Source organism: Staurois parvus, unplaced genomic scaffold, assembly GCF_062004578.1.
Source record: "Staurois parvus isolate SC_StPar_1 unplaced genomic scaffold, SC_StPar_1.0 ptg001445l, whole genome shotgun sequence".
Taxonomy (NCBI): domain Eukaryota; kingdom Metazoa; phylum Chordata; class Amphibia; order Anura; family Ranidae; genus Staurois; species Staurois parvus.
In genome coordinates, this window is record NW_028319241.1 from 459,512 (window position 1) to 486,981 (window position 27,470).

At 51.2% G+C, this 27,470-nt stretch overlaps 1 protein-coding gene across 2 annotated transcripts in view; it reads right to left on the reverse strand.

Moving 5' to 3' along the window:
* LOC149435948 (ALS2 C-terminal-like protein) overlaps positions 1–27,470 on the reverse strand; it is a 91,104-nt gene that overhangs the window by 16,696 nt on the left and 46,938 nt on the right. For both annotated transcript variants that reach the window (XM_089662232.1, XM_089662231.1), the window contains exons 9-18: positions 17,931–18,007; positions 15,040–15,106; positions 14,410–14,606; positions 14,068–14,133; positions 12,759–12,857; positions 11,138–11,299; positions 9,942–10,053; positions 8,393–8,470; positions 6,818–6,948; positions 2,386–2,559 (exon numbers count right to left, since the gene is read on the reverse strand). In XM_089662232.1, coding sequence (XP_089518358.1) covers positions 2,386–2,559; positions 6,818–6,948; positions 8,393–8,470; positions 9,942–10,053; positions 11,138–11,299; positions 12,759–12,857; positions 14,068–14,133; positions 14,410–14,606; positions 15,040–15,106; positions 17,931–18,007 — 1,163 coding nt within the window. The remainder of the gene's footprint in view (positions 1–2,385; positions 2,560–6,817; positions 6,949–8,392; positions 8,471–9,941; positions 10,054–11,137; positions 11,300–12,758; positions 12,858–14,067; positions 14,134–14,409; positions 14,607–15,039; positions 15,107–17,930; positions 18,008–27,470) is intronic.

Here is a 27,470-nt window from a genome sequence, read left to right on the forward strand (position 1 = left end):
CCTTACATTGGGGGTCAATGGGAAGAATGTCCCTTACATTGGGGGTCAGTGGGAAGAATGTCCCTTACATTGGGGGTCAGTGGGAAGAACGCCCCTTACATTGGTGGTCAGTGGGAAGAATGTCCCTTACATTGGGGGTCAATGGGAAGAATGTCCCTTACATTGGTGATCAGTGGGAAGAATGTCCCTTACATTGGAGGTCAGTGGGAAGAATGTCCCTTACATTGGGGGTCAGTGGGAAGAACGTCCCTTACATTGGGGATCAGTGGGAAGAATGTCCCTTACATTGGTGATCAGTGGGAAGAACGCCCCTTACATTGGTGGTCAGTGGGAAGAACGTCCCTTACATTGGGGGTAAGTGGGAAGAATGTCCCTTACATTGGGGGTCAGTGGGAAGAACGTCCCTTACATTGGGGGTCAGTGGGAAGAACGTCCCTTACATTGGGGGTCAGTGGGAAGAACGTCCCTTACATTGGGGGTCAGTGGGAAGAACGTCCCTTACATTGGGGGTCAGTGGGAAGAATGTCCCTTACATTGGTGATCAGTGGGAAGAATGTCCCTTACATTGGGGGTCAGTGGGAAAAATGTCCCTTACATTGGGGGTCAGTATGAAGAATGTCCCTTACATTGGGGGTCAGTGGGGAGAATGTCCCTTACATTGGGGGTCAGTATGAAGAATGTCCCTTACATTGGGGGTCAGTATGAAGAATGTCCCTTACATTGGGGGTCAGTGGGGAGAATGTCCCTTACATTGGTGGTCAGTGGGGAGAATGTCCCTTACATTGGTGGTCAGTGGGGAGAATGTCCCTTACATTGGTGGTCAGTGGGGAGAATGTCCCTTACATTGGGGGTCAGTGGGGAGAATGTCCCTTACATTGGGGGTCAGTGGGGAGAATGTCCCTTACATTGGGGGTCAGTGGGAAGAATGTCCCTTACATTGGTGATCAGTGGGAAGAATGCCCCTTACATTGGGGGTCAGTGGGAAGAATGTCCCTTACATTGGGGGTCAGTGGGAAGAATGTCCCTTACATTGGGGGTCAGTGGGAAGAATGTCCCTTACATTGGGGGTCAGTGGGAAGAATGTCCCTTACATTGGAGGTCAGTGGGAAGAATGTCCCTTACATTGGGGGTCAGTGGGAAGAATGTCCCTTACATTGGTGATCAGTGGGGAAAAATGTCCCTTACATTGGGGGTCAGTATGAAGAATGTCCCTTACATTGGGGGTCAGTGGGAAGAATGTCCCTTACATTGGGGGTCAGTGGGGAGAATGTCCCTTACATTGGGGGTCAGTGGGGAGAATGTCCCTTACATTGGGGGTCAGTATGAAGAATGTCCCTTACATTGGGGGTCAGTGGGAAGAATGTCCCTTACATTGGGGGTCAGTGGGAAGAATGTCCCTTACATTGGGGGGTCAGTGGGAAGAATGTCCCTTACATTGGGGGTCAGTGGGGAGAATGTCCCTTACATTGGGGGTCAGTGGGAAGAATGTCCCTTACATTGGTGGTCAGTGGGAAGAACGTCCCTTACATTGGTGGTCAGTGGGAAGAACGTCCCTTACATTGGGGGTCAGTGGGAAGAATGTCCCTTACATTGGGGATCAGTGGGAAGAACGTCCCTTACATTGGTGGTCAGTGGGAAGAACGTCCCTTACATTGGGGGTCAGTGGGAAGAATGTCCCTTACATTGGGGGGTCAGTGGGAAGAACGTCCCTTACATTGGGGGTCAGTGGGAAGAATGTCCCTTACATTGGGGATCAGTGGGATGAATGTCCCTTACATTGGGGGTCAGTGGGAAGAATGTCCCTTACATTGGGGGTCAGTGGGAAGAATGTCCCTTACATTGGAGGTCAGTGGGAAGAATGTCCCTTACATTGGTGGTCAGTGGGAAAAATGTCCCTTACATTGGGGGGTCAGTGGGAAGAATGTCCCTCACATTGGGGGTCAGTGGGAAGAATGTCCCTTACATTGGGGGGTCAGTGGGAAGAATGTCCCTTACATTGGTGATCAGTGGGAAGAATGTCCCTTACATTGGGGGTCAGTGGGAAGAATGTCCCTTACATTGGGGGTCAGTGGGAAGAATGTCCCTTACATTGGGGGGTCAGTGGGAAGAATGTCCCTCACATTGGGGGTCAGGGTTGGTATGAGTCCCTGTAATGGGCAGAGACGTTGTGCAGATTTGGGTGTTCAGCAGATAGAACTCACCAAGACAGAGGGAAGGTTTGGGGTGGAGTGGCCCTTTAATATCGGTGTAGTCCCAGGATCGAGTCCCGTCTTGTGGGAAATGATCTCAGCGGATGGTCGGGATGCAGAGAACTGATTTTAGAGACACGGCTGAGGAAACCCCCCAACCCCATAGATAGGGCCACCCATGGATGACCCAACTTACAGATTGCAGCACAGGTACTCCTGAGGTCTCTGGATTTTCTTGCTGGACTTGGTGTGAAATCCCAGGAAAGATTCCTCCATTTCTCGGTTACAGCCGGATTCCAGGAATCTCTGGAACTCTTCGAATATCCCTGGCCAGCGCTTCTCCACCGGAAACGTCCCGACACCAAACTGGCTGCCGAACAGAAGAGGAGGGAACATGGATGAGACTGATAGGCAGGTCTGAAGTCACACACAGATTCGTATTGTAGGGGGGTGTCTGACCAGGTCTGTTACTGAGTGCTGACTACTGAATGCACTGGGTCAAACTCTGGTGCCTATTGGATGGCACACTTGTATTTATTTCACCCATCAAGGCATTTTGATATTTGCATAACTCCTCCCATGAGCCAGCCCACCTCTTGCATCAGGACTGAGGGCTCATGAGAGGAGTATTGAGGAAGGGTGCTGGGATGTTTTCAGGGAGCTATGTACAGCACCCTCCTGGCTCCTTCCACCAGCCATGATCTGCCTGAAATGCATAGGGAAGCACAGACACCCAGTGATGCTATCACTGGGTCTAATTTAAAGTATTTAACGAAAATATGACTCCCAGCCAATGTGTTAAAAAGACAGCAGCGTTGTCAGTTTACAGGGGAGTGTGAGATGGACTAGCAGATTTAACTACACTAACAACTTGAAGCCAAACTCCAGCTAATACTTTATAACAGGGATAAAGGTTTTACAGAAATAAAGAGCTGATCATTGTAAGCGCCCCTGTCAGTGGTAAATGATGTGTTCCATCCCTGTAAACTGATACATCTGGAAGAGAGTTGTTCTTTTGAAAAAAAAACAGACTTACTGGCAGGATCACCAGGTGAAACCAAAGGATAGAAATCCTCAAAAGGAAACTAATGCAGCCGCCACATCTAAGCACTGGTAAGCTGCAACATAATAATGTATATATTCTGGGAGTGCCTGGTGCAGACATCACATCTGGTGTGCAGTGCGGAGCAGCAGGAAGGTGAGTGGGGTCCTGACTGCAGAGGAGCAACTAGCAGAGAGCACACGTGATGTGCAACATGAGAATGCTATAGCAGAAGGTGAGCGGGGACTGGAGAGAGAGGGGACTGAGCGGCAGAGGATCAGCAGAGCTGGGGGGCCGGAGCAGGAGAAATTAGCAGATGTGACATGTGGTGCACGAGCTGGGGGTTACTAGTGAGTGACAGATCAGCTAAGCTGGGGGTTACTACTGAGTGAAGGATCGGCAGAGCTGGGGGTTACTACTGAGTGAAGGATCGGCAGAGCTGGGGGTTACTACTGAGTGAAGGATTGGCTGAGCTGGGGGTTACTACTGAGTGAAGGATTGGCTGAGCTGGGGGGTACTACTGAGTGAAGGATCAGCAGAGCTGGGGGTTACTACTGAGTGAAGGATCAGCAGAGCTGGGGGTTACTACTGAGTGACGGATCGGCTGAGCTGGGGGTTACTACTGAGTGAAGGATCAGCTGAGCTGGGGGTTACTACTGAGTGAAGGATCAGCTGAGCTGGGGGTTACTACTGAGGGAAGGATCAGCAGAGCTGGGGGTTACTACTGAGTGAAGGATCGGCTGAGCTGGGGGTTACTGCTGAGTGAAGGATCGGCTGAGCTGGAGGTTACTACTGAGTGAAGGATCAGCAGAGCTGGGGGTTACTACTGAGTGAAGGATCAGCTGAGCTGGGGGTTACTACTGAGTGAGGGATCAGCAGAGCTGGGGGTTACTACTGAGTGAGGGATCGGCAGAGCTGGGGGTTACTACTGAGGGAAGGATCAGCAGAGCTGGGGGTTACTACTGAGTGAGGGATCGGCAGAGCTGGGGGTTACTACTGAGTGAAGGATCGGCTGAGCTGGGGGTTACTACTGAGTGACAGATTGGCAGAGCTGGGGGTTACTACTGAGTGAGGGATCGGCAGAGCTGGGGGTTACTACTGAGTGAGGGATCGGCAGAGCTGGGGGTTACTACTGAGTGAAGGATCGGCTGAGCTGGGGGTTACTACTGAGTGAAGGATCGGCTGAGCTGGGGGTTACTACTGAGTGAAGGATCGGCTGAGCTGGAGGTTACTACTGAGTGAAGGATCGGCTGAGCTGGGGGTTACTACTGAGTGAAGGATTGGCAGAGCTGGGGGTTACTACTGAGTGACAGATCGGCAGAGCTGGGGGGTACTACTGAGGGAAGGATCGGCAGAGCTGGGGGTTACTACTGAGGGAAGGATCGGCTGAGCTGGGGGTTACTACTGAGGGAAGGATCAGCTGAGCTGGGGGTTACTACTGAGGGAAGGATCAGCAGAGCTGGGGGTTACTACTGAGTGAAGGATCGGCTGAGCTGGGGGTTACTGCTGAGTGAAGGATCGGCTGAGCTGGAGGTTACTACTGAGTGAAGGATCAGCAGAGCTGGGGGTTACTACTGAGTGAAGGATCAGCTGAGCTGGGGGTTACTACTGAGTGAGGGATCAGCAGAGCTGGGGGTTACTACTGAGTGAGGGATCGGCAGAGCTGGGGGTTACTACTGAGGGAAGGATCAGCAGAGCTGGGGGTTACTACTGAGTGAGGGATCGGCAGAGCTGGGGGTTACTACTGAGTGAAGGATCGGCTGAGCTGGGGGTTACTACTGAGTGACAGATTGGCAGAGCTGGGGGTTACTACTGAGTGAGGGATCGGCAGAGCTGGGGGTTACTACTGAGTGAAGGATCGGCTGAGCTGGGGGTTACTACTGAGTGAAGGATCGGCTGAGCTGGGGGTTACTACTGAGTGAAGGATCGGCTGAGCTGGAGGTTACTACTGAGTGAAGGATCGGCTGAGCTGGGGGTTACTACTGAGTGAAGGATTGGCAGAGCTGGGGGTTACTACTGAGTGACAGATCGGCAGAGCTGGGGGGTACTACTGAGGGAAGGATCGGCAGAGCTGGGGGGTACTACTGAGGGAAGGATCGGCTGAGCTGGGGGTTACTACTGAGTGAAGGATCGGCTGAGCTGGGGGTTACTACTGAGTGAAGGATCGGCTGAGCTGGGGGTTACTACTGAGTGAAGGATCGGCTGAGCTGGGGGTTACTGCTGAGTGAAGGATCGGCTGAGCTGGGGGGTACTACTGAGGGAAGGATCGGCTGAGCTGGGGGTTACTACTGAGTGAAGGATCGGCAGAGCTGGGGGTTACCAGGAGAACGGTACTTGCCTGACTGCATTGTGCCAAGTGTAAAGTTTGGTGGAGGGGGGATTATGGTGTGGGTTGTTCCTCAGGGGTTGGGCTTGGCCCCCTAGTTCCAGTGAAGGGAACTCTTAAGGCGACATTTTGGACAATTTCATGCTCCCAACTTTGTGGGAGGAGTTTGGGGATGGCCCCTTCCTGTTCCAACATGACTGCCCCCCAGTGCACAAAGCAAGGTCCATAAAGACATGGAGGAGCCAGTTTGGGGTGGAGGAACTTGACTGTCCTGCACAGAGTCCTGACCTCAACCCCATAGAACACCTTTGGGATGAATTAGAGCGGAGACTGCGAGCCAGGCCCCCTCCCCCGACATCAGTGCCTGACCTGACAAATGTGCTTCTGGAAGAATGGTCCAACCTTCCCATAGACACCCTCCTAAACCTTGTGGGGGGCCTTCCCAGAAGAGGTGAAGCTGTTATAGCTGCAAAGGGCGGGGCCAACTCAATATTGAACCCTACGGACTGAGACTGGGGGGCCATTAAAGGTCATGTGTGTGGGAAGGGCGGGGCCAACTCAATATTGAACCCTACGGACTGAGACTGGGGGGCCATTAAAGGTCATGTGTGTGGAAAGGGCGGGGCCAACTCAATATTGAACCCTACGGACTAAAACTGGGGGGCCATTAAAGGTCATGTGCATGGAAAGGGCGGGGCCAACTCAATATTGAACCCTATGGACTAAGACTGGGGGGCCATTAAAGGTCATGTGCGGGGAAAGGGCGGGGCCAACTCAATATTGAACCCTATGGACCAAGACTGGGGGGCCATTAAAGGTCATGTGTGTGGAAAGGGCGGGGCCAACTCCATATTGAACCCTACGGACTGAGACTGGGGGGCCATGAAAGGTCATGTGTGTGGGAAGTCCGGGGGCCCAATACTGGGGGCAATATAGTGCACATCATATAATCTGGTAGCCGAGTGCTGGGCTGTGTTGGCCATCATACAATTTACATTCAATCGCTGAAATGTCAGATATGATCTTTGCTGAGTGCCATGCACAGTCCTTCATTGCTGACGTCCCTGGAAATGCTGAGCGCCTGGCAGATTCTGCTTTATATACTTCCGGAGTTCATGTGTCCTTGTTCTGGATCAGTGACTCAGGAAGTTCTGACGCCTCTATCAGCATGACAGCCAGGAAAGTGGTATTTCCGGAGGAGAGGTCAGCAATGGCAATCTCATACTTTCTTGGTTCGGCGTTCCTCGGACAGCGACTTACTATCTCCTCTTCATGAATTCATCCTGGAAGTCGCTGGCGGTGCTGAGGACTCCCTGGGTCTGGAGGCCGTAGTTGGTGGACTTGCTGAAGGTCCCCACAAGAGTGAATCCGTTGGTGAATGTTAGCTTTCCCTAAGAAGAGATATGAAAATAAGTCAATGACGTCTTATTATAACCGACACAGACTGACGGACAGGGACTGAGGGACAGGGACTGAGGGACAGGGACTGAGGGACAGGGACTGAGGGACAGGGACCGGGACCGGGACTGAGGGACAGGGACTGAGGGACAGGGACTGAGGGACAGGGACTGAGGGACAGGGACCAGGACTGAGGGACAGGGACTGAGGGACCAGGACTGAGGGACAGGGACTGAGGGACAGGGACTGAGGGACAGGGACCGGGACTGAGGGACAGGGACTGAGGGACCGGGACTGAGGGACAGGGACCGGGACCGGGACTGAGGGACAGGGACCGGGACTGAGGGACCGGGACCGCAGAATACCAAGATATGGCTGCCCAAACTGTGACTGCACCGCCACCATGCTTTACAGTTGACACAGGACAGTCCTGGTGGGAAGCTGGGGACCTAATCCATGCCTTCTGCATGCCTAGACTTCTGGGTTGTTTTCTGGTAATCCATGTCTTTTGCCTGCCCTGACTTCTGGCATGTTCCTAGTAATCCGTGTCTGTTGCCTGCCCTGATCTCTGGCATGTTCCTAGTAGTACATGTTTGCTGCCTGCTCTGACCTTTGATGTGTTCCTCTTACTCCATGCCCTCTGCATGCTTTGATTTCTGGCTTGTTTTCTAGTAATCCGTGTCTGCTGCCTGCCCTGACCTCTTGCATGTTCCTAGTAATCCACGTCTGTTGCCTGCCCTGACCTCTGGCATGTTCCTAGTAATCCCTAGTAATCCCTGTCTGTTGCCTGCCCTGACCTCTGGCATGTTCCTAGTAATCCCTGTCTGTTGCCTGCCCTGACCTCTGGCATGTTCCTAGTAATCTGTGTCTGTTGCCTGCCCTGACCTCTGGCATGTTCCTAGTAATCCGTGTCTGTTGCCTGCCCTGACCTCTTGCATGTTCCTAGTAATCTGTGTCTGTTGCCTGCCCTGACCTCTGGCATGTTCCTAGTAATCCGTGTCTGTTGCCTGCCCTGACCTCTGGCATGTTCCTAGTAATCCGTGTCTGCTGCCTGCCCTGACCTCCCCTTCATTCTCAGTAATCCATGTCTGCTCTCTGACCTAGTCCCATTAAACTTCATTATAGGCATTTTTGGTGCGCTTTGAACGATTGGCAAACACCTCAAAAACGCACGTAAGGCATTTGGGGAGCGTTGGAGGAGCAATAAAAATTCTTCCCAAATGCCTGTCTAATGCTACAGGGGGCGTTTGGTGAGAGTTAGAAATGAGTCCAGTGTGAACGAGTCCACAGATTCATGGCCTGCAGGACAGTCCCGCACATGCTGTGTCCTCATTCTATCACACGATGGCGCTCTTTCTATAATCCACTATGAGGAGCATTTCTGTATTCATGTTATCTATCATTTATATGTATTATTATTGTGGACAGAAAACTCACTTTTCCAGACAGAGAACATTCCTCTGTGAACTCCCCCTCATATACCGAGCCCTCCTCTGTAATCAGAACCCCGGAACCCTGAAAGAGAAACAATGTAACAGCCGGCATTTATATACATATATAGGGCTGACATATACCGCAGTGCTGTACAGAAGATACTGTATAATATTCACATCAGTCTCTGTACAGAGGAGCTTACACTCTAATGTCCCCTCCCCCACAGTCCCATCAGTCTCTGTACCAGAGGAGCTTACACTCTAATGTCCCCTCCCCCACAGTCCCATCAGTCTCTGTACCAGAGGAGCTTACACTCTAATGTCCCCTCCCCCACAGTCCCATCAGTCTCTGTACCAGAGGAGCTTACACGCTAATGTCCCCTCCCCCACCGTCCCATCAGTCTCTGTACCAAAGGAGCTTACACTCTAATGTCCCCTCCCCCACATTCACATCAGTCTCTGTACCAGAGGAGCTTACACTCTAATGTCCCCTCCCCCACAGTCCCATCAGTCTCTGTACCAGAGGAGCTTACACGCTAATGTCCCCTCCCCCACCGTCCCATCAGTCTCTGTACCAAAGGAGCTTACACTCTAATGTCCCCTCCCCCACATTCACATCAGTCTCTGTACCAGAGGAGCTTACACTCTAATGTCCCCTCCCCCGCAGTCCCATCAGTCTACCGGAGGAGCTTACGCTCTAATGTCCCCTCCCCCACAGTCCCATCAGTCTACCGGAGGAGCTTACGCTCTAATGTCCCCTCCCCCACAGTCCCATCAGTCTCTGTACAGAGGAGCTTACACTCTAATGTCCCCTCCCCCGCAGTCCCATCAGTCTCTGTACCAGAGGAGCTTACACCCCAATGTCCCCTCCCCCGCAATCCCATCAGTCTCTGTACAGAGGAGCTTACACTCTAATGTCCCCTCCCCCACAGTCACATCAGTCTCTGTACCAGAGGAGCTTACACTCTAATGTCCCCTCCCCCGCAGTCACATCAGTCTCTGTACCAGAGGAGCTGACGCTCTAATGTCCCCTCCCCCACAGTCACATCAGTCTCTGTACCAGAGGAGCTGACGCTCTAATGTCCCCTCCCCCACAGTCACATCAGTCTCTGTACCAGAGGAGCTTACACTCTAATGTCCCCTCCCCCACAGTCACATCAGTCTCTGTACAGAGGAGCTTACGCTCTAATGTCCCCTCCCCCACAGTCACGTCAGTCTCTGTACCAGAGGAGCTTACACTCTAATGTCCCCTCCCCCACAGTCACATCAGTCTCTGTACAGAGGAGCTTACACCCTAATGTCCCCTCCCCCGCAATCCCATCAGTCTCTGTACAGAGGAGCTTACACTCTACAGCCTGCACACAGACAGAACCCTAATGGGAGTTGATCCCAGATCCCCGGTTGGAGATTCCATCTTGAGGGTTCCGTTGTTCAGGATGTACTGTGTGGTGCGCCATCCTGAAGGGGTTGGTGGTCTCCGGGTGGTCTCCAGGTGGTCTCCAGGCCACCAACCGGCTGTCCTTTGCCTTCCTCAGTGGCACAGATTTACTTACCACCAGTTTGTTGAAGCTGAAGATTCCCTGATAGCAGCAGCCGGTGTGGAAGAGAACGATTCCGGGACCGTGTCTCTGGTCCTCCAGCCACATTCCAATGTACCGCTCCCCCCTGAGGACACAAAACAAGACCAACTCTCAGGGACCAGAAGAAGAACTTGAGACGTGAAGCTGTGACAGACCACCGATCCACCATTTATAGAACTTTATGGCCACCCATTTACTGTGGAGTAGGTCCCCCTTTTGCCGCCCTAACCCGTTGCGGCATGGACTCCACTAGACCTCTGATGGTATGCTGAGGGATCTGGCACCAAGCCATCAGCGGCAGATCCTTCAGGTCCTGCGAGGTGGGTACCATCAGGGAATACCGTGTACTTGGTCTGCAACCACGTCTAGGTAGGTGGTCCGTGTCAAAGCACCAACCACCTGAATGGTGGGAGCCAAGGGGTCCTAGCAGAACATTGTCCAAAGCATCACCTTGCCTCCACCCAGCTTGTCTTCTCCCCATACTTCATCCTGGTGCCATCTCTTCCCTAGGTAAGTGACGCCCACCCACCCGGCCATCCACATGATGTAGAAGAAAATGTGGTTCCTCAGACCAGGCAACCTTATCTCATTGGTCCGTGGTTCAGTCCTGATGCTCACATGCCCATTGGTGGTGCTTTTGGCTGTGGACACGGGCAGACGTGGACATGCATGTGTGTGTATACCGTATATATAGAGAGTCTGCACACGCTCACTCTGACTTCTGCTCCACTCACATGTGACACCACCAGAAGAAGGCAGGTCGGGCACAGCGGGCGTAGAGACCCGTGGACTCGGCACAGGGATGGTGGGAACCCCTCATAATGGGCACAGCAGGTGCACAGACCCAGGAACTCAGCACAGGGATGGCGGGAACCCCTCATAATGGGCACAGCGGGTGCACAGACCCAGGAACTCAGCACAGGGATGGTGGGAACCTTCATAATGGGCACAGTGGGTGTACAGACCCAGGAACTCAGCACAGGGATGGTGGGAACCCCTCATAATGGGCACAGCGGGCGTACAGACCCAGGAACTTGGCACAGGGATGGTGGGAACCCCTCATAATGGGCACAGCGGGGGTACAGACCTGGGAACTCAGCACAGGGATGGTGGGAACCCCTCAAACCTCTACACACACAAAACTTGTACCTCAGGGTGACGTCACTTACTTCTCAGCGCTCTCCCAGACGCCGTACCCCGTCCTCCTGTTCCTCTCCCAGCTCCCGGTATACTTGAAGGAGTTTGTCTTGGAGGCGAGATGTTCTATGATCCCAAATCCGTGCCGCAAGTTGTCCTTGAAGTATCCTTTGTAGACGGACTCGTCCGCGTATCTGTGACCACACGAGGACAATGTGAACGGAGGACAACGCTTGTGTCATGTGACCACACGAGGACAATGTGAACGGAGGACAACGCTTGTGTCATGTGACCACAGAGTGCCACTCCTGATACAAGGTATTTCAGTGGATTATTATTAGATTTATTGATACATTTTATAGCAAAATTGCAACAATAAAAGACATAAAGATCATCTTCTGCATTCACACTCCGGCCTCTTCTGGCATTGGTGATGGTGGTGGTGGTGATGATGGTGGTGGTGGTAATGGTGATGGTGTTGGTGGTATTGGTGGTGGTGGTGATGGTGTTGGTGGTGATGGTGGTATTGGTGGTGGTATTAATGATGGTGGTGGTGTGATTGGTGATAGTGGTGGTGTGATGGTGTTGGTGATGGTGGTATTGGTGATGGTGGTATTGGTGGTGGTGTGATTGGTGATAGTGGTGGTGTGATGGTGTTGGTGATGATGGTGTTGGTGATGGTGGTGTTGGTGATGGTGGTGTTGGTGATGGTGGTATTGGTGATGGTGGTATTGGTGGTGGTGGTATTGGTGATGGTGGTATTGGTGATGGTGGTGGTGGTGATGGTGGTGGTGGTGGTGGTGGTGATGGTGATGGTGGTGGTGGTGATGGTGTTAGTGGTGATGGTGGTATTGGTGGTGGTGGTGGTATTAATGATGGTGGTGGTGTGATTGGTGATAGTGGTGGTGTTGGTGATGATGGTGTTGGTGATGGTGGTATTGGTGATGGTAGTGGTGTTGGTGGTATTGGTGATGGTGGTGGTGATGGTGTTGGTGATGGTGTTGGTGATGGTGATGGTGTTGGTGATGGTGGTATTGGTGATGGTGGTGGTGGTGGTGGTGATGGTGGTGGTGTTGGTGATGGTGTTGGTGATGGTGTTGGTGATAGTGATGGTGTTGGTGATGGTGGTATTGGTGTTGGTGGTGGTGGTGGTGGTGATGGTGGTGGTGTTGGTGATGGTGTTGGTGATGGTGATGGTGATGGTGTTGGTGATGGTGGTATTGGTGTTGGTGATGGTGGTATTGGTGATGGTGTTGGTGATGGTGGTATTGGTGGTGGTGGTGGTGGTATTAATGATGGTGGTGGTGTGATTGGTGATAGTGGTGGTGGTGTTGGTGATGGTGGTGTTGGTGATGATGGTGTTGGTGATGGTGGTGGTGGTGTTGGTGGTGGTGTTGGGGGTTCTTGGATAAAAGGGGTAGAAGGTGTCTCCATCTGATGCTACTTATGTCTACCCCCCAGATTCCCCCATAGGCTGCATCAGGGTCCGGGACAAGAGGTGGGCAGGAGGTGCAGTGAAGTAAAGGGGGCAAATAGACGCAGAGCGGTACACCCGATCTTTGGCATGTATTAACAGTGGGGGAGGGGGGGCGCAGTTCTGCATCCTCGCCCTGGGAGCTGGATGTCCCGGTACTGGGCCGCATTTTTACTTACTCACAGATTCCATATCCCTGCATGGCTCCGTTCCTCCAGTGACATTTGTAGCAGTGATATCTGTCCGGGGACGAGCCGGGAATCAGGCAAATCCCAAACCTGCAACACAGAGACAACGTGGTCACCACTTTCCGGAATACATGAAGGTGGACCTATAAGAAGCAGAACATGCTGCCACCTCGGGCCCCGGCGGGTAGGGGACCCAACTCTCCTCCCCCTCATACATCTCCCTCCATTTCCAACTCCTAATAACTATATTTAGTCCCACCTCTTTTTAGCTCCTCCTACTGTTTCTTGAAGAGACCCTCCCACCATGATGAGGTGTAATTATTACATGTGTGCAATCTGAACAACATCTCCTTAGGTTCACACCACCGTGCTCTGCGGTATTGCATGCGCCCCAGAGAGCTCCTGAGCCCAACCATTGTGAATGAGCCCTCCATAACGCACATTGCACCTTGCTAGATGCAGCCCTCCGTATCACACATTGCACCTTGCTGGATGCAGCCCTCCGTATCACACATTGCACCTTGCTAGATGCAGCCCTCCATAAGGCACATTGCGCCTTGCTAGATGCAGCCCTCCGTATCACACATTGCACCTTGCTAGATGCAGCCCTCCATAATGCACATTGCGCCTTGCTAGATGCAGCCCTCCGTATCACACATTGCACCTTGCTAGATGCAGCCCTCCATATCACACATTGCACCTTGCTAGGTGCAGCCCTCCATAATACACATTGCACTTTGCTAGGTGCAGCCCTCCATAATGCACATTGCGCCTTGCTAGATGCAGCCCTCCATAATGCACATTGCGCCTTGCTAGATGCAGCCCTCCATATCACACATTGCACCCTGCTAGATGCAGCCCTCCATAATGCACATTGCACCTTGCTAGATGCAGCCCTCCATAATGCACATTGCACCTTGCTAGATGCAGCCCTCCATAATGCACATTGCGCCTTGCTAGATGCAGCCCTCCATAATGCACATTGCACCTTGCTAGATGCAGCCCTCCATAATGCACATTGCGCCTTGCTAGATGCAGCCCTCCATAATGCACATTGCGCCTTGCTAGATGCAGCCCTCCATAATGCACATTGCACCTTGCTAGATGCAGCCCTCCATAATGCACACGAAATCCAGTGCCAAGTTGAATGACAAGCAGCTTCATTCAGCCCACTTCCTGTGAACCCAGGGAGTCAAGGCCCCGCCCCTTGGGGGGTGTTAGCATGCCAGCCGTGGCTCAGAGAAAAATCCTAGATTTTAGATGACTGAATATTTCCTCTAACACACATATCTGCTCTTACCCGTCCTCCTGGCCGAATTTGAAGTCCCCGGCATGATTGCGCCCGCTCGGCCATTTCAACGTGCCCCTGGGCAAAGAGAAGAAAGAGGTGAATCGATACAATTCATAATACACATGTGTTTCCGATTCATTTAATTATGAGGAGTACTGGCTGGCCCCTCCCACCAGCCATGATCTGCTTGCATTGCATAGAGAAGCACAGAGACCCAGTGATGACATCACTGGGTCTACATTTAGGTATGTAGACATGTCATTAGCATGTTGATGGGGGGAGGGGAGGGGCTAGGGAAGGAAGACTATAATTAGAATACATTTCAGCCCCTTCCAGCCTCCTTTCACTCACTTTCCATGCGGCTTCCCCCAGGACATGTCGCCTTCATAAATGGCGTTCTTGAACCTGCCCTCGTTCTTGTAGGTGTGGGTCACCAAGCGGGAAATTGGGGGATCGTTGGCCTCTCCCGTCTTTCCCCACAATGGAAAGTCCCGCTTTCCCTCCAGACTTTGGCGGATCAGCTGATTCATCTTCCAAATCCACAATGCCTGGAAAGAGAAAGAGAAAAACTCATCTCATCCTGTAGCTGACACCAGTGAAAGCCTGCAGCGGCACTCTGCCACCACATGGAGAGAGGGGGCAGCAGAGAGCAATCTTTATTACAGAAAGTCTCATAATGGATGGCTGCACAGATCTGGAAGAAATACACTGAGATCCAAGAAGAAGACACGCGATCGATCGATTTATAGAATATTCGCTGATCCTGGAGTTTGGCTGGTTGTTGGAGAGAAGTGAGAGCAATATTTACCATAGATTGTATGGCATTGGGGTGTAAGAAGGAGTGACGCAACATTGTCCGGGAAAGGTGGCGGCACGGCTCTCAGGAGACTTTCCGTAACAATGGAACAAGAAAAGCCGGTTTGGAGATCCAACAAAATCAGTTATTATTGATAAAAGAATTCAATAAGAAAGTCAGCTGACCTTATGCTGCGGCTCTTTCGTGGAAAAGACAAATTCCTCCTCCGGAGTGATAACACGCCAGACGTGGCTGAATCGCAAGACAAGAGACATCATATTAATAGAAAGTATCCATGGTTAATCAATACTCTACAGTTATCCATCAGTAATCAATACTCTATAGTTATCCATCAATAATCAATACTCTATATTTATCCATCAGTAATCAATACTCTATAGTTATCCATCAGTAATCAATACTCTATAGTTATGCATCAGTAATCAATACTCTACATTTATCCATCAGTAATCAATACTCTTTAGTCATCCATCAGTAATCAATACTCTACATTTATCCATCAGTAATCAATACTCTTTAGTCATCCATCAGTAATCAATACTCTATAGTTATCCATCAGTAATCAATACTCTTTAGTTTCTATCAGTAATCAATACTCTATAGTCATCCATCAGTAATCAATACTCTATAGTTATCCATCAGTAATCAATACTCTATAGTTATCCATCAGTAATCAATACTCTATAGTTATTCATCAGTAATCAATACTCTATATTTATCCATCAGTAATCAATACTCTTTAGTTTCTATCAGTAATCAATACTCTATAGTCATCCATCAGTAATCAATACTCTATATTTATCCATCAGTAATCAATACTCTATAGTTATCCATCAGTAATCAATACTCTTTAGTCATCCATCAGTAATCAATACTCTATATTTATCCATCAGTAATCAATACTCTATAGTTATGCATCAGTAATCAATACTCTTTAGTCATCCATCAGTAATCAATACTCTATATTTATCCATCAGTAATCAATACTCTATAGTTATCCATCATTAATTAATACAATTTATTTATCCATCATTAATTAATATTTTTTAAATCAATGAGCCTTCCCTCGCCACCTCCATCAATGAGCCTTCCCTCCCCACCTCCATCCATGAGCCTTCCCTCCCCACCTCCATCAATGAGCATTCCCTCCCCGCCTCCATCATTGAGCCTTCCCTCTCCACCTCCATCAACGAGCCTTCCCTCCCCACCTCCATCAATGAGCCTTCCCTCCCCACCTCCATCAATGAGCATTCCCTCCCCGCCTCCATCATTGAGCCTTCCCTCCTCACCTCCATCATTGAGCCTTCCCTCCCCACCTCCATCAACGAGCCTTCCCTCCCCACCTCCATCAATGAGCCTTGGCTTCCCATGACCCTGTCACCAGTTGGCCAGTTTTCCTTCCTTGCACCTCTTTTGGTCGGTCCTGACCACTGCAGACCGGAAACTTCCCATGAAAGCTGCAGTTTTCCCTCCTCCACCTCCATCAATGAGCCATCCCCTCCCACCTCTATCTATGAGCCTTCTGTCCTCCACCTCCATCAATGAGCCATCCCCTCCCACCTCCATCACTGAGCCTTCCCTCCACACCTCCATCAATGAGCCTTCCCTCCCCACCTCCATCAATGAGCCTTCCCTCCCCACCTCCATCAATGATCCTTGGCTTCCCATGACCCTGTCACTAGTTGGCCAGTTTTCCTTCCTTGCACCTCTTTTGGTCGGTCCTGACCGCTGCAGAACGGGAACTTCCCACGAAAGCTGCAGTTTTGAAGTTGCTCTGACCCCGTCGTCTAGACATTAAAATGTGGTCCTTGTCAGAGTCCCTCCAATCCTTACTCTTGTCCACAGGGGCGGACTGACCATTTGGAAACTCTGGCACTGCCCGAGGGCCCGGGGTCAGTAGGGGGCCCCATGAGATGCCCCTGGTACCTTTTTCATAGGCTTTTTTGAGTATGGGCAAGGACACAGGGGCCCCATGATCCCCTATTGCCCGGGGGCCCCATGAGTTGTCAGTCCGCCCCTGCTTGTCCATTTCTTCTGCTTTCAACACATCAACTTCAGGGACAACATGTTCACTTGCTGCCTAATATATCCCACCCACTTTCACCAGCCAATCCCTGTCATTCCCGTCACCTGTCGGAGGTCACAATGGTACGGACGATCGGTGTGTTGATATGTTGAAGGTTCTTTTTTTTTCTAATAACAACCATGTCATACTTATCCGCTCAGAGAAGCCATGGTCCTCCTCATCTCAGTTCCTCCACTGGTGCTCCTGGCTCCTCCCCTTGACCAGTGCCCCCTATAGCAAGCTGTTTGCTATGGGGGGCACTGGTGTGTGCTCTCTCCTGAGTCCCGGTCTATGTGTCCATAAGACACATAGAGCTGTGGATCAACTCCACCCCTGTGGTGTGATTGAAAGAGGTGGGAGCCAATGCTGTGCCTCAGCCAATGAGGAGAGAGAGATCCGGGATAGCCGAGGCTCCCATGCACCCCCCCAGGGGGTTCAGGTAAGTATTGGGGGGGGCTGGGGCTAGAGCAGATCCCTCTATAGTGTGTACTTGTCTCAGTTCAGAGCACTGAGTGTCATTTCTGCCGCTGCCTCCTTCCTCTGCTATCAGTCACTTCTGACAAGTTTTCCTGACACCAAGAGATAAATGGTGACAGGAGAGGGACCTCCAGCAGATTGACAGCCTCACCGCTGTGTGGAGGGGGGGGGGGTGAGTCCCTTCCTTCCAATCAGCTCCCAGAGCTCTCCTCACTGAGCTCTGAAGTGTGCAATTTCAGCTCTCCACCCCCTTTTTTCTGAACTCTCAGACAAGCTTTATAGATTCGGAACCGATGTAAAGGAGAGAAGACTGCAGATAAACAGGTACAACGTATGTAGGAGGATTGGTTTCCTCTCCGTGTATCACCTGAGGCCGGTCACTTCACTGGGTGTATGGAGGGTTTACAGCCCACCCCAGGAAAAGGTCTACCAAAGAAAGTTCTGGGAAACAATATTCCAAAAATAAATATTCCGCGACCATCGAACGTCACTCAGAATAATCGTCCTCCTCACCTGGTGGGATCAGATGTCTGCCTTGTCGTGGCGTCAACCCACACGGTCCGGAGGTCATACATGTTCATGTCGTTCCCCTGACCAGGAAGAAGAGAGGACAGAAGAGTCACCAAACCTGAAGGACAAATATTACCCCAGCGACTGTCATTCACACCACCGGACCAGCGACTGTCACTCACACTATCAGACCAGCGACTGTCATTCACATCTCCAGACCAGCGACTGTCATTCACATCACCGGACCAGCGACTGTCATTCACATCACCGGACCAGCGACTGTCACTCACACTATCAGACCAGCGACTGTCATTCACGCCTCCACACCAGCGACTGTCATTCACATCTCCAGACCAGCGACTGTCATTCACATCTCCAGACGAGCGACTGTCATTCACATCTCCAGATCAGCGACTGTCATTCACACCTCCAGACCAGCGACTGTCATTCACATCTCCAGACCAGCGACTGTCATTCACATCTCCAGACCAGCGACTGTCATTCACATCTCCAGACCAGCGACTGTCATTCACACCTCCAGACCAGCGACTGTCATTCACATCTCCAGACCAGCGACTGTCATTCACATCTCCAGACCAGCGACTGTCATTCACAATATCGGACCAGCGACTCTCATTCACATCTCCAGGCTAGCAACTGTCATTCACAATATCGGACCAGCGACTGTCACTAACAATATCAGACCAGCGACTGTCATTCACATCTCCAGACGAGCGACTGTCATTCACATCTCCAGATCAGCGACTGTCATTCACACCTCCAGACCAGCGACTGTCATTCACATCTCCAGACCAGCGACTGTCATTCACATCTCCAGACCAGCGACTGTCATTCACATCTCCAGACCAGCGACTGTCATTCACATCTCCAGACCAGCGACTGTCATTCACAATATCGGACCAGCGACTGTCATTCACACCTCCAGACCAGAGACTGTCATTCTCACTATCAGACCAGCGACTGTCATTCACAATATCGGACCAGCAACTGTCATTCACATCTCCAGGCTAGCAACTGTCATTCACAATATCGGACCAGCGACTGTCATTCTCACTATCAGACCAGTGACTGTCATTCACAATATTGGACCAGCGACTGTCATTCACATCTCCAGGCTAGCAACTGTCGTTCACAATATCGGACCAGCGACTGTCACTAACAATATCGGACCAGCGACTGTCATTCACATCTCCAGACCAGCGACTGTCATTCACATCTCCAGATCAGCGACTGTCATTCACATCTCCAGACCAGCGACTGTCAATCACACCTCCAGACCAGCGACTGACAATCACATCTCCAGACCAGCGACTGTCATTCATATGTCCAGACCAGCAACTGTCATTCACATCTCCAGGCCAGTGACTGTCATTCCCACCACCGGACCAGCGACTGTCATTCACACCTCCAGACCAGCGACTGTCATTCATACCTCCAGACCAGCGACTGTCATTCATACCTCCAGACCAGCGACTGTCATTCACACCTCCAGACCAGCGACTGTCATTCACATCTCCAGACCAGCGACTGTCATTCACATCTCCAGACCAGCGACTGTCATTCACACCTCCAGACCAGCGACTGTCATTCATACCTCCAGACCAGCGACTGTCAATCACACCTCCAGACCAGCGACTGTCATTCACACCTCCAGACCAGCGACTGTCATTCACATCTCCAGACCAGCGACTGTCATTCATATGTCCAGACCAGCGACTGTCATTCACATCTCCAGGCCAGCGACTGTCATTCCCACCACCGGACCAGCGACTGTCATTCACACCTCCAGACCAGCGACTGTCATTCACATCTCCAGACCAGCGACTGTCATTCACACCTCCAGACCAGCGACTGACAATCACATCTCCAGACCAGCGACTGTCATTCACATCTCCAGACCAGCGACTGTCATTCACACCTCCAGACCAGCGACTGTCATTCATACCTCCAGAGCAGCGACTGTCATTCACACCTCCAGAGCAGCGACTGTCATTCACATCTCCAGACCAGCGACTGTCATTCACACCTCCAGACCAGCGACTGACAATCACATCTCCAGACCAGCGACTGTCATTCACATCTCCAGACCAGCGACTGTCATTCATATGTCCAGACCAGCGACTGTCATTCACATCTCCAGGCCAGCGACTGTCATTCCCACCACCGGACCAGCGACTGTCATTCACACCTCCAGACCAGCGACTGTCATTCACATCTCCAGACCAGCGAATGTCATTCATACCTCCAGACCAGCGACTGTCATTCACACCTCCAGACCAGCGACTGTCATTCACATCTCCAGACCAGCGACTGTCATTCACACCTCCAGACCAGCGACTGTCATTCACATCTCCAGACCAGCGACTGTCATTCACATCTCCAGACCAGCGACTGTCATTCACACCTCCAGACCAGCGACTGTCATTCATACCTCCAGACCAGCGACTGTCAATCACACCTCCAGACCAGCGACTGTCATTCACATCTGCAGACCAGCGACTGTCATTCACATCTCCAAACCAGCGACTGTCATGCACATCTCCAGGCCAGCGACTGTCAATCACATCTCCAGACCAGCGACTGTCATTCACATCTCCAGACCAGCGACTGTCATTCACAATATCGGACCAGCGACTGTCATTCACATTTCCAGACCAGCGACTGTTATTCCCAATATTGGACCATCAACTGTCATTCACAAAATCGGACCGACTGTCATTCACATTTCCAGACCAGCGACAGTTATTCACATCTCCAGACCAGCGACTGTCATTCACAATATCGGACGACCGACTGTCATTCACACCATCAGACCATAAACTGTCATTCACATCTCCAGACCAGCGACTGTCATTTAAATCATCAGACCAGTGACTGTCATTCACACCATGAGACCAGCGACTGCCATTCACACCATCGGACCAGCGACTGTCATTCACACTACCAGACCAGGGACTGTTATTCACACCTCCTGACCAGCGACTGTCATTTAAATCATCGGACCATCAACTGTCATTCACACCACTGGACCAGTGACTGTCATTCACATGAGCGGACCAGCGACTCTTATTCACAATATCGGACCAGCGACTGTCATTAACACCACCGGACCAGCGACTGTCATTCACATCTCCAGACCAGCGACTATCATTCACATCTCCAGACCAGCGACTGTCATTCACAATATCGGACCAGCGACTGTCATTGACATCTCCAGACCAGCGACTGTCATTCACATCTCCAGACCAGCGACTGTCATTCACATCTCCAGACCAGCGACTGTCATTCATATGTCCAGACCAGCGACTGTCATTCACATCTCCAGGCCAGCGACTGTCATTCCCACCACCGGACCAGCGACTGTCATTCACACCTCCAGACCAGCGACTGTCATTCACATCTCCAGACCAGCGAATGTCATTCATACCTCCAGACCAGCGACTGTCATTCACACCTCCAGACCAGCGACTGTCATTCACATCTCCAGACCAGCGACTGTCATTCACACCTCCAGACCAGCGACTGTCATTCACATCTCCAGACCAGCGACTGTCATTCACATCTCCAGACCAGCGACTGTCATTCACACCTCCAGACCAGCGACTGTCATTCATACCTCCAGACCAGCGACTGTCAATCACACCTCCAGACCAGCGACTGTCATTCACATCTGCAGACCAGCGACTGTCATTCACATCTCCAAACCAGCGACTGTCATGCACATCTCCAGGCCAGCGACTGTCAATCACATCTCCAGACCAGCGACTGTCATTCACATCTCCAGACCAGCGACTGTCATTCACAATATCGGACCAGCGACTGTCATTCACATTTCCAGACCAGCGACTGTTATTCCCAATATTGGACCATCAACTGTCATTCACAATATCGGACCGACTGTCATTCACATTTCCAGACCAGCGACAGTTATTCACATCTCCAGACCAGCGACTGTCATTCACAATATCGGACGACCGACTGTCATTCACACCATCAGACCATAAACTGTCATTCACATCTCCAGACCAGCGACTGTCATTTAAATCATCAGACCAGTGACTGTCATTCACACCATGAGACCAGCGACTGCCATTCACACCATCGGACCAGCGACTGTCATTCACACTACCAGACCAGGGACTGTTATTCACACCTCCTGACCAGCGACTGTCATTTAAATCATCGGACCATCAACTGTCATTCACACCACTGGACCAGTGACTGTCATTCACATGAGCGGACCAGCGACTCTTATTTACAATATCGGACCAGCGACTGTCATTAACACCACCGGACCAGCGACTGTCATTCACATCTCCAGACCAGCGACTATCATTCACATCTCCAGACCAGCGACTGTCATTCACAATATCGGACCAGCGACTGTCATTGACATCTCCAGACCAGCGACTGTCATTCACATCTCCAGACCAGCGACTGTCATTCACATCTCCAGACCAGCGACTGTCATTCACATCTCCAGGCCAGCGACTGTCAATCACATCTCCAGACCAGCGACTGTCATTCACATCTCCAGATCAGCGACTGTCATTCACATCTCCAGACCAGCGACTGTCATTCACAATATCAGACCAGCGACTGTCATTCACATCTCCAGACCAGCGACTGTAATTAACACCACTGGATCAGCAACTGTCATTCACAATATCGGACCAACGACTGTCATTCACACTATTGGACCAACGACTGTCATTCACAATATCGGACCAACGACTGTCATTCACACCATCAAACCAGCAACTGTCATTCACACCACCGGACCAGAGATTGTCATTCACACCACTGGACTAGCGACTGTCATTCACACCGCCGAACAAGCGACTGTCATTCACAATATCGGACCAACGACTGTCATTCACACCACCGGACCAGCGACTGTCATTCACACCATCCGACCAGCGACTGTCATTTACACCACCGGACCAGCGACTGTCATTCACAATATCAGACCAGTGACTATCATTCACACCATCCGACCAGCGACTGTCATTTACACCACCGGACCAGCGACTGTCATTCACAATATCGGACCAGTGACTGTCATTCACACCACCGGACCAGCGACTGTCATTCACAATATCAGACCAGTGACTATCATTCACACCACTGGACTAGCGACTGTCATTCACACCACTGAACAAGCGACTGTCATTCACAATATCGGACCAGCGACTGTCATTCACAATATCGGACCAGTGACTGTCATTCACACCCCCGGACCAGCGACTGTCATTCACACCACCGGACCAGCGACTGTCATTCACACCATCATACCAGAGACTATCATTCACACCACCGGACCAGCGACTGTCATTCACACCACTGGACCAGCGACTGTCATTCACACCAATCAAACCAGCAACTGTCATTCACACCACCGAACAAGCGACTGTCATTCACAATATCGGACCAGTGACTGTCATTCACACCCCCGGACCAGTGACTGTCATTCACACCCCCGGACCAGTGACTGTCATTCACACCCCCGGACCAGCGACTGTCATTCACACCACCGGACCAGAGACTGTCATTCACACCATCATACCAGAGACTATCATTCACACCACCGGACCAGCGACTGTCATTCACACCACCGGACCAGCGACTGTCATTCACACCAATCAAACCAGCGACTGTCATTCACAATATCGGACCAACGACTGTCATTCACACCATCAAACCAGCAACTGTCATTCACACCACCGGACCAGAGATTGTCATTCACACCACTGAACAAGCGACTGTCATTCACAATATCGGACCAACGACTGTCATTCACACCACCGGACCAGCGACTGTCATTCACAATATCAGACCAGTGACTATCATTCACACCACTGGACTAGCGACTGTCATTCACACCACCGAACAAGCGACTGTCATTCACAATATCGGACCAGCGACTGTCATTCACAATATCGGACCAGTGACTGTCATTCCCACCCCCGGACCAACGACTGTCATTCACACCACCGGACCAGCGACTGTCATTCACACCATCATACCAGAGACTATCATTCACACCACCGGACCAGCGACTGTCATTCACACCACCGGACCAGCGACTGTCATTCACACCAATCAAACCAGCAACTGTCATTCACACCACCGAACAAGCGACTGTCATTCACAATATCGGACCAGTGACTGTCATTCACACCCCCGGACCAGTGACTGTCATTCACACCCCCGGACCAGTGACTGTCATTCACACCCCCGGACCAGCGACTGTCATTCACACCACCGGACCAGAGACTGTCATTCACACCATCATACCAGAGACTATCATTCACACCACCGGACCAGCGACTGTCATTCACACCACCGGACCAGCGACTGTCATTCACACCAATCAAACCAGCGACTGTCATTCACACCATCGGACCAGCGACTGTCATTCACACCACCGGACCAGCGACTGTCATTCACACCATCGGACCAGCGACTGTCATTCACACCACCGGACCAGCGACTGTCATTCACACCACCGGACCAGCGACTGTCATTCACATCACCAGACCAGCGACTGTCATTCACATCACCGGACCAGCGACTGTCATTCACATCACCGGACCAGCGACTGTCATTCACACCACCGGACCAGCGACTGTCATTCACATCACAGGACCAGCGACTGTCATTCACACCACCGGACGAGAGATTGTCATTCACACCACCGGACCAGCGACTGTCATTCACACCATCGGACCAGTGACTGTCGTTCACACTATTGGACCAGCGACTGTCGTTCACACCATCGGACCAGCGACTGTCGTTCACACTATTGGACCAGCGACTGTCATTCACACCACTGGACCAGCGACTGTCATTCACACCATCGGGCCAGCGACTGTCATTTACACTATCGGACCAGCGACTGTCATTCACACCATCGGACCAGTGACTGTCATTCACAATATCGGACCAGCAACTGTCATTCACACCATCAAACCAGCAACTGTCATTCACACCATCGGACAAGCGACTGTCATTCACACCATCAAACCAGCGACTGTCATTCACACCACCGGACCAGCGACTGTCATTCACACTATTGAACCAGCGACTGTCATTCACACTATTGAACCAGCGACTGTCATTCACACTATTGAACCAGCGACTGTCATTCACACCACCGGACCAGCGACTGTCATTCACACTATTGAACCAGCGACTGTCATTCACACCACCGGACCAGCGACTGTCATTCACAGCATCTGGGGATGGCTCAGGAATGTCCTCTTGGCTCCGATCACCGAAAACGTTTCTCCTTAGAATGTCTGCAAGCTTGTTCTTGCACTTGAGGCGGCATTACACGCCGTCCCCTGTGAATGGAATGACGGGGTTTTCCATCTGGTGTTGTCATAATCTGCCTTCTGTACACTTCGGGGTTTTTGTGCCTCCAGTTTCCTTGTCTTACATGATCCCTCCTAGTAGTCGGGGAAACTGGAGGTTGATCAATCGTTTGACCCCCCCCCAGGCAGCTTGACTGGCAGTGAACCAGCTTGAACCGCATATGTGTGTGTTTGCTATGGAGGACTCTGCATACCAGAATGACAGCCGGAACGACGCTTTCTATTGTCCCTCTGCAATAAACATTCCGTTTTGCTGCTGAAGGAAGGATTACATTTTTGCTCCGTTATGTTTTTTCCCCAATTCTTTATGTATTAATGTGTAAGAGGGTCCTTCTGGTTGACTAGTTTTGGTGCCCAAGCTCAAGGCACTAACCCTGCTCCACCAGCTGAGGCCAACCCCTCCGCCATCTTGTTCCCTGCTCCTCGCCATGGACCTTTAGATCCCGACGATGGAATGCCGCATGGTAGTTAGCTTCACTGCACTTTACTGGTGTTGTTCAGGGAACGGAAAGAAAGTCACAACACAAGAACATGCATTCCAAAATAACTTGTCCTCCACCTAAAGTGGACGGTCTACAGCAGTCACAAGTGAAAGCAGCACCTCACACCCATCTTCCTATAGTCTTCCACTTCCAGGGTCATCAGTACTCGGAGGACACCGCCCAGCTGGGAACATCGCTCTCAAGAGACAGCCCTTCGGGGAAGCATGTAGGCACTTTCTCCACTGCAGGTGGCACTCAACTGCAGTCAGTGGTGTATTTATGTTTTATGCTGCCCTAGGCAACACAAAAATTGGACGCCACTCCTCCCCAGCGTAGAGACCCTGACACCGAACAACACCACACCCCCTTTCCCCCCCCGTGGAAAGAGCCTGACAGTGACCAACAACACCCCTGCCCCATCATCCCCACACCCAAGAGAGCGTTTCACTATCAACCCCAACACCAACCGGTGACAGAGAGAAAGACATTCACCTTTACAGCTCTAGACATCCCTGGGAACGACAGTTGGGCTCTGCATACACCATCAAGCAGCCTGCAGCCTCTCTCAGATCAGTGGTGCCCCCCATAAAAAATGCCGCCCTAGGCAAGTGCCTTGTTTGGCTTGTGGTAAATACGCCCCTGAATACAGCGGCATTGCAGAGGGAGAGGAAGTCAGGAGGAGCATTCTCCTCTATAGTTTCCTGGGTCACTGGGGAAGCTATCCAGTTGGATGTTGCCAACCAATGTGAATCTGGTGGCCATCTTGGGTCAGGCAAAGTCTATTTAAGACCCTGTCTTCTGCTAGTGGGTAGTGCATGGACAGGTCACCCGTCTAACAGGGACAGTGAATAGCGATAAGGAAAGGTTCCAAACCCGGAGGGAAAGGATAGGGACACTCCATTCTTCCTGGAATCCACCAAGTACTGACTGGCTAGGTTGCATTTCTCTGAGACAGACACTGTCGGTACATCCGAGATCTGCTCCATTCTACATTCCTGTTACATCTCTGAGTTACTCGGTTGGGTACCTTCCTGCTGGATTGTTTGTGAAGTTTGAACTCTGACTTTGATACAAGTTTCGCTTACTGCAATCCCTTAAGGGACAGATTGTCTACAGCTGGTTCCTCCTGCATACAGGTCCACTCCACCCAGCCTCAGGCTCTGTCCAGGGCCCATATATGTAGGTTACATTCACACAGATGTGGGTTGTATGGCTCCCATGGCCCTAGTCTACTGTGCCCCCTCCCTACCTTGCCTATATAAAGGTGCTGACTCACCCCAGGCATCACTTGTGGGAAGGTTCTACCCAAAAGGGACCTAACACCTGGTGACACTATTCTGCTACAGAGCCACCTAGTGGTAAAATGGCTAACTGCACCCGCCTACAAATACAGATTTATCAATACAAGAGATACAGCAATCCTTTGAAATCCAAAATATGTCGGATCCATCTTGAAGATATTGCATGAATATGAATATCAGGGCTGTTCAGCACACATCCACTGAACAATGACAGGGGTAAGTTTTTCAGAGGCTCAGCAGCACCTGATTGATCTACATAAGGCCACAGATACTACTGGATACATCTAATCATCAGGTAAATGACCTTCATAAACATGGTCATTTGGGGGGGGGGGGGGAGGGGTAAAAGAAATTGGAAAGGTC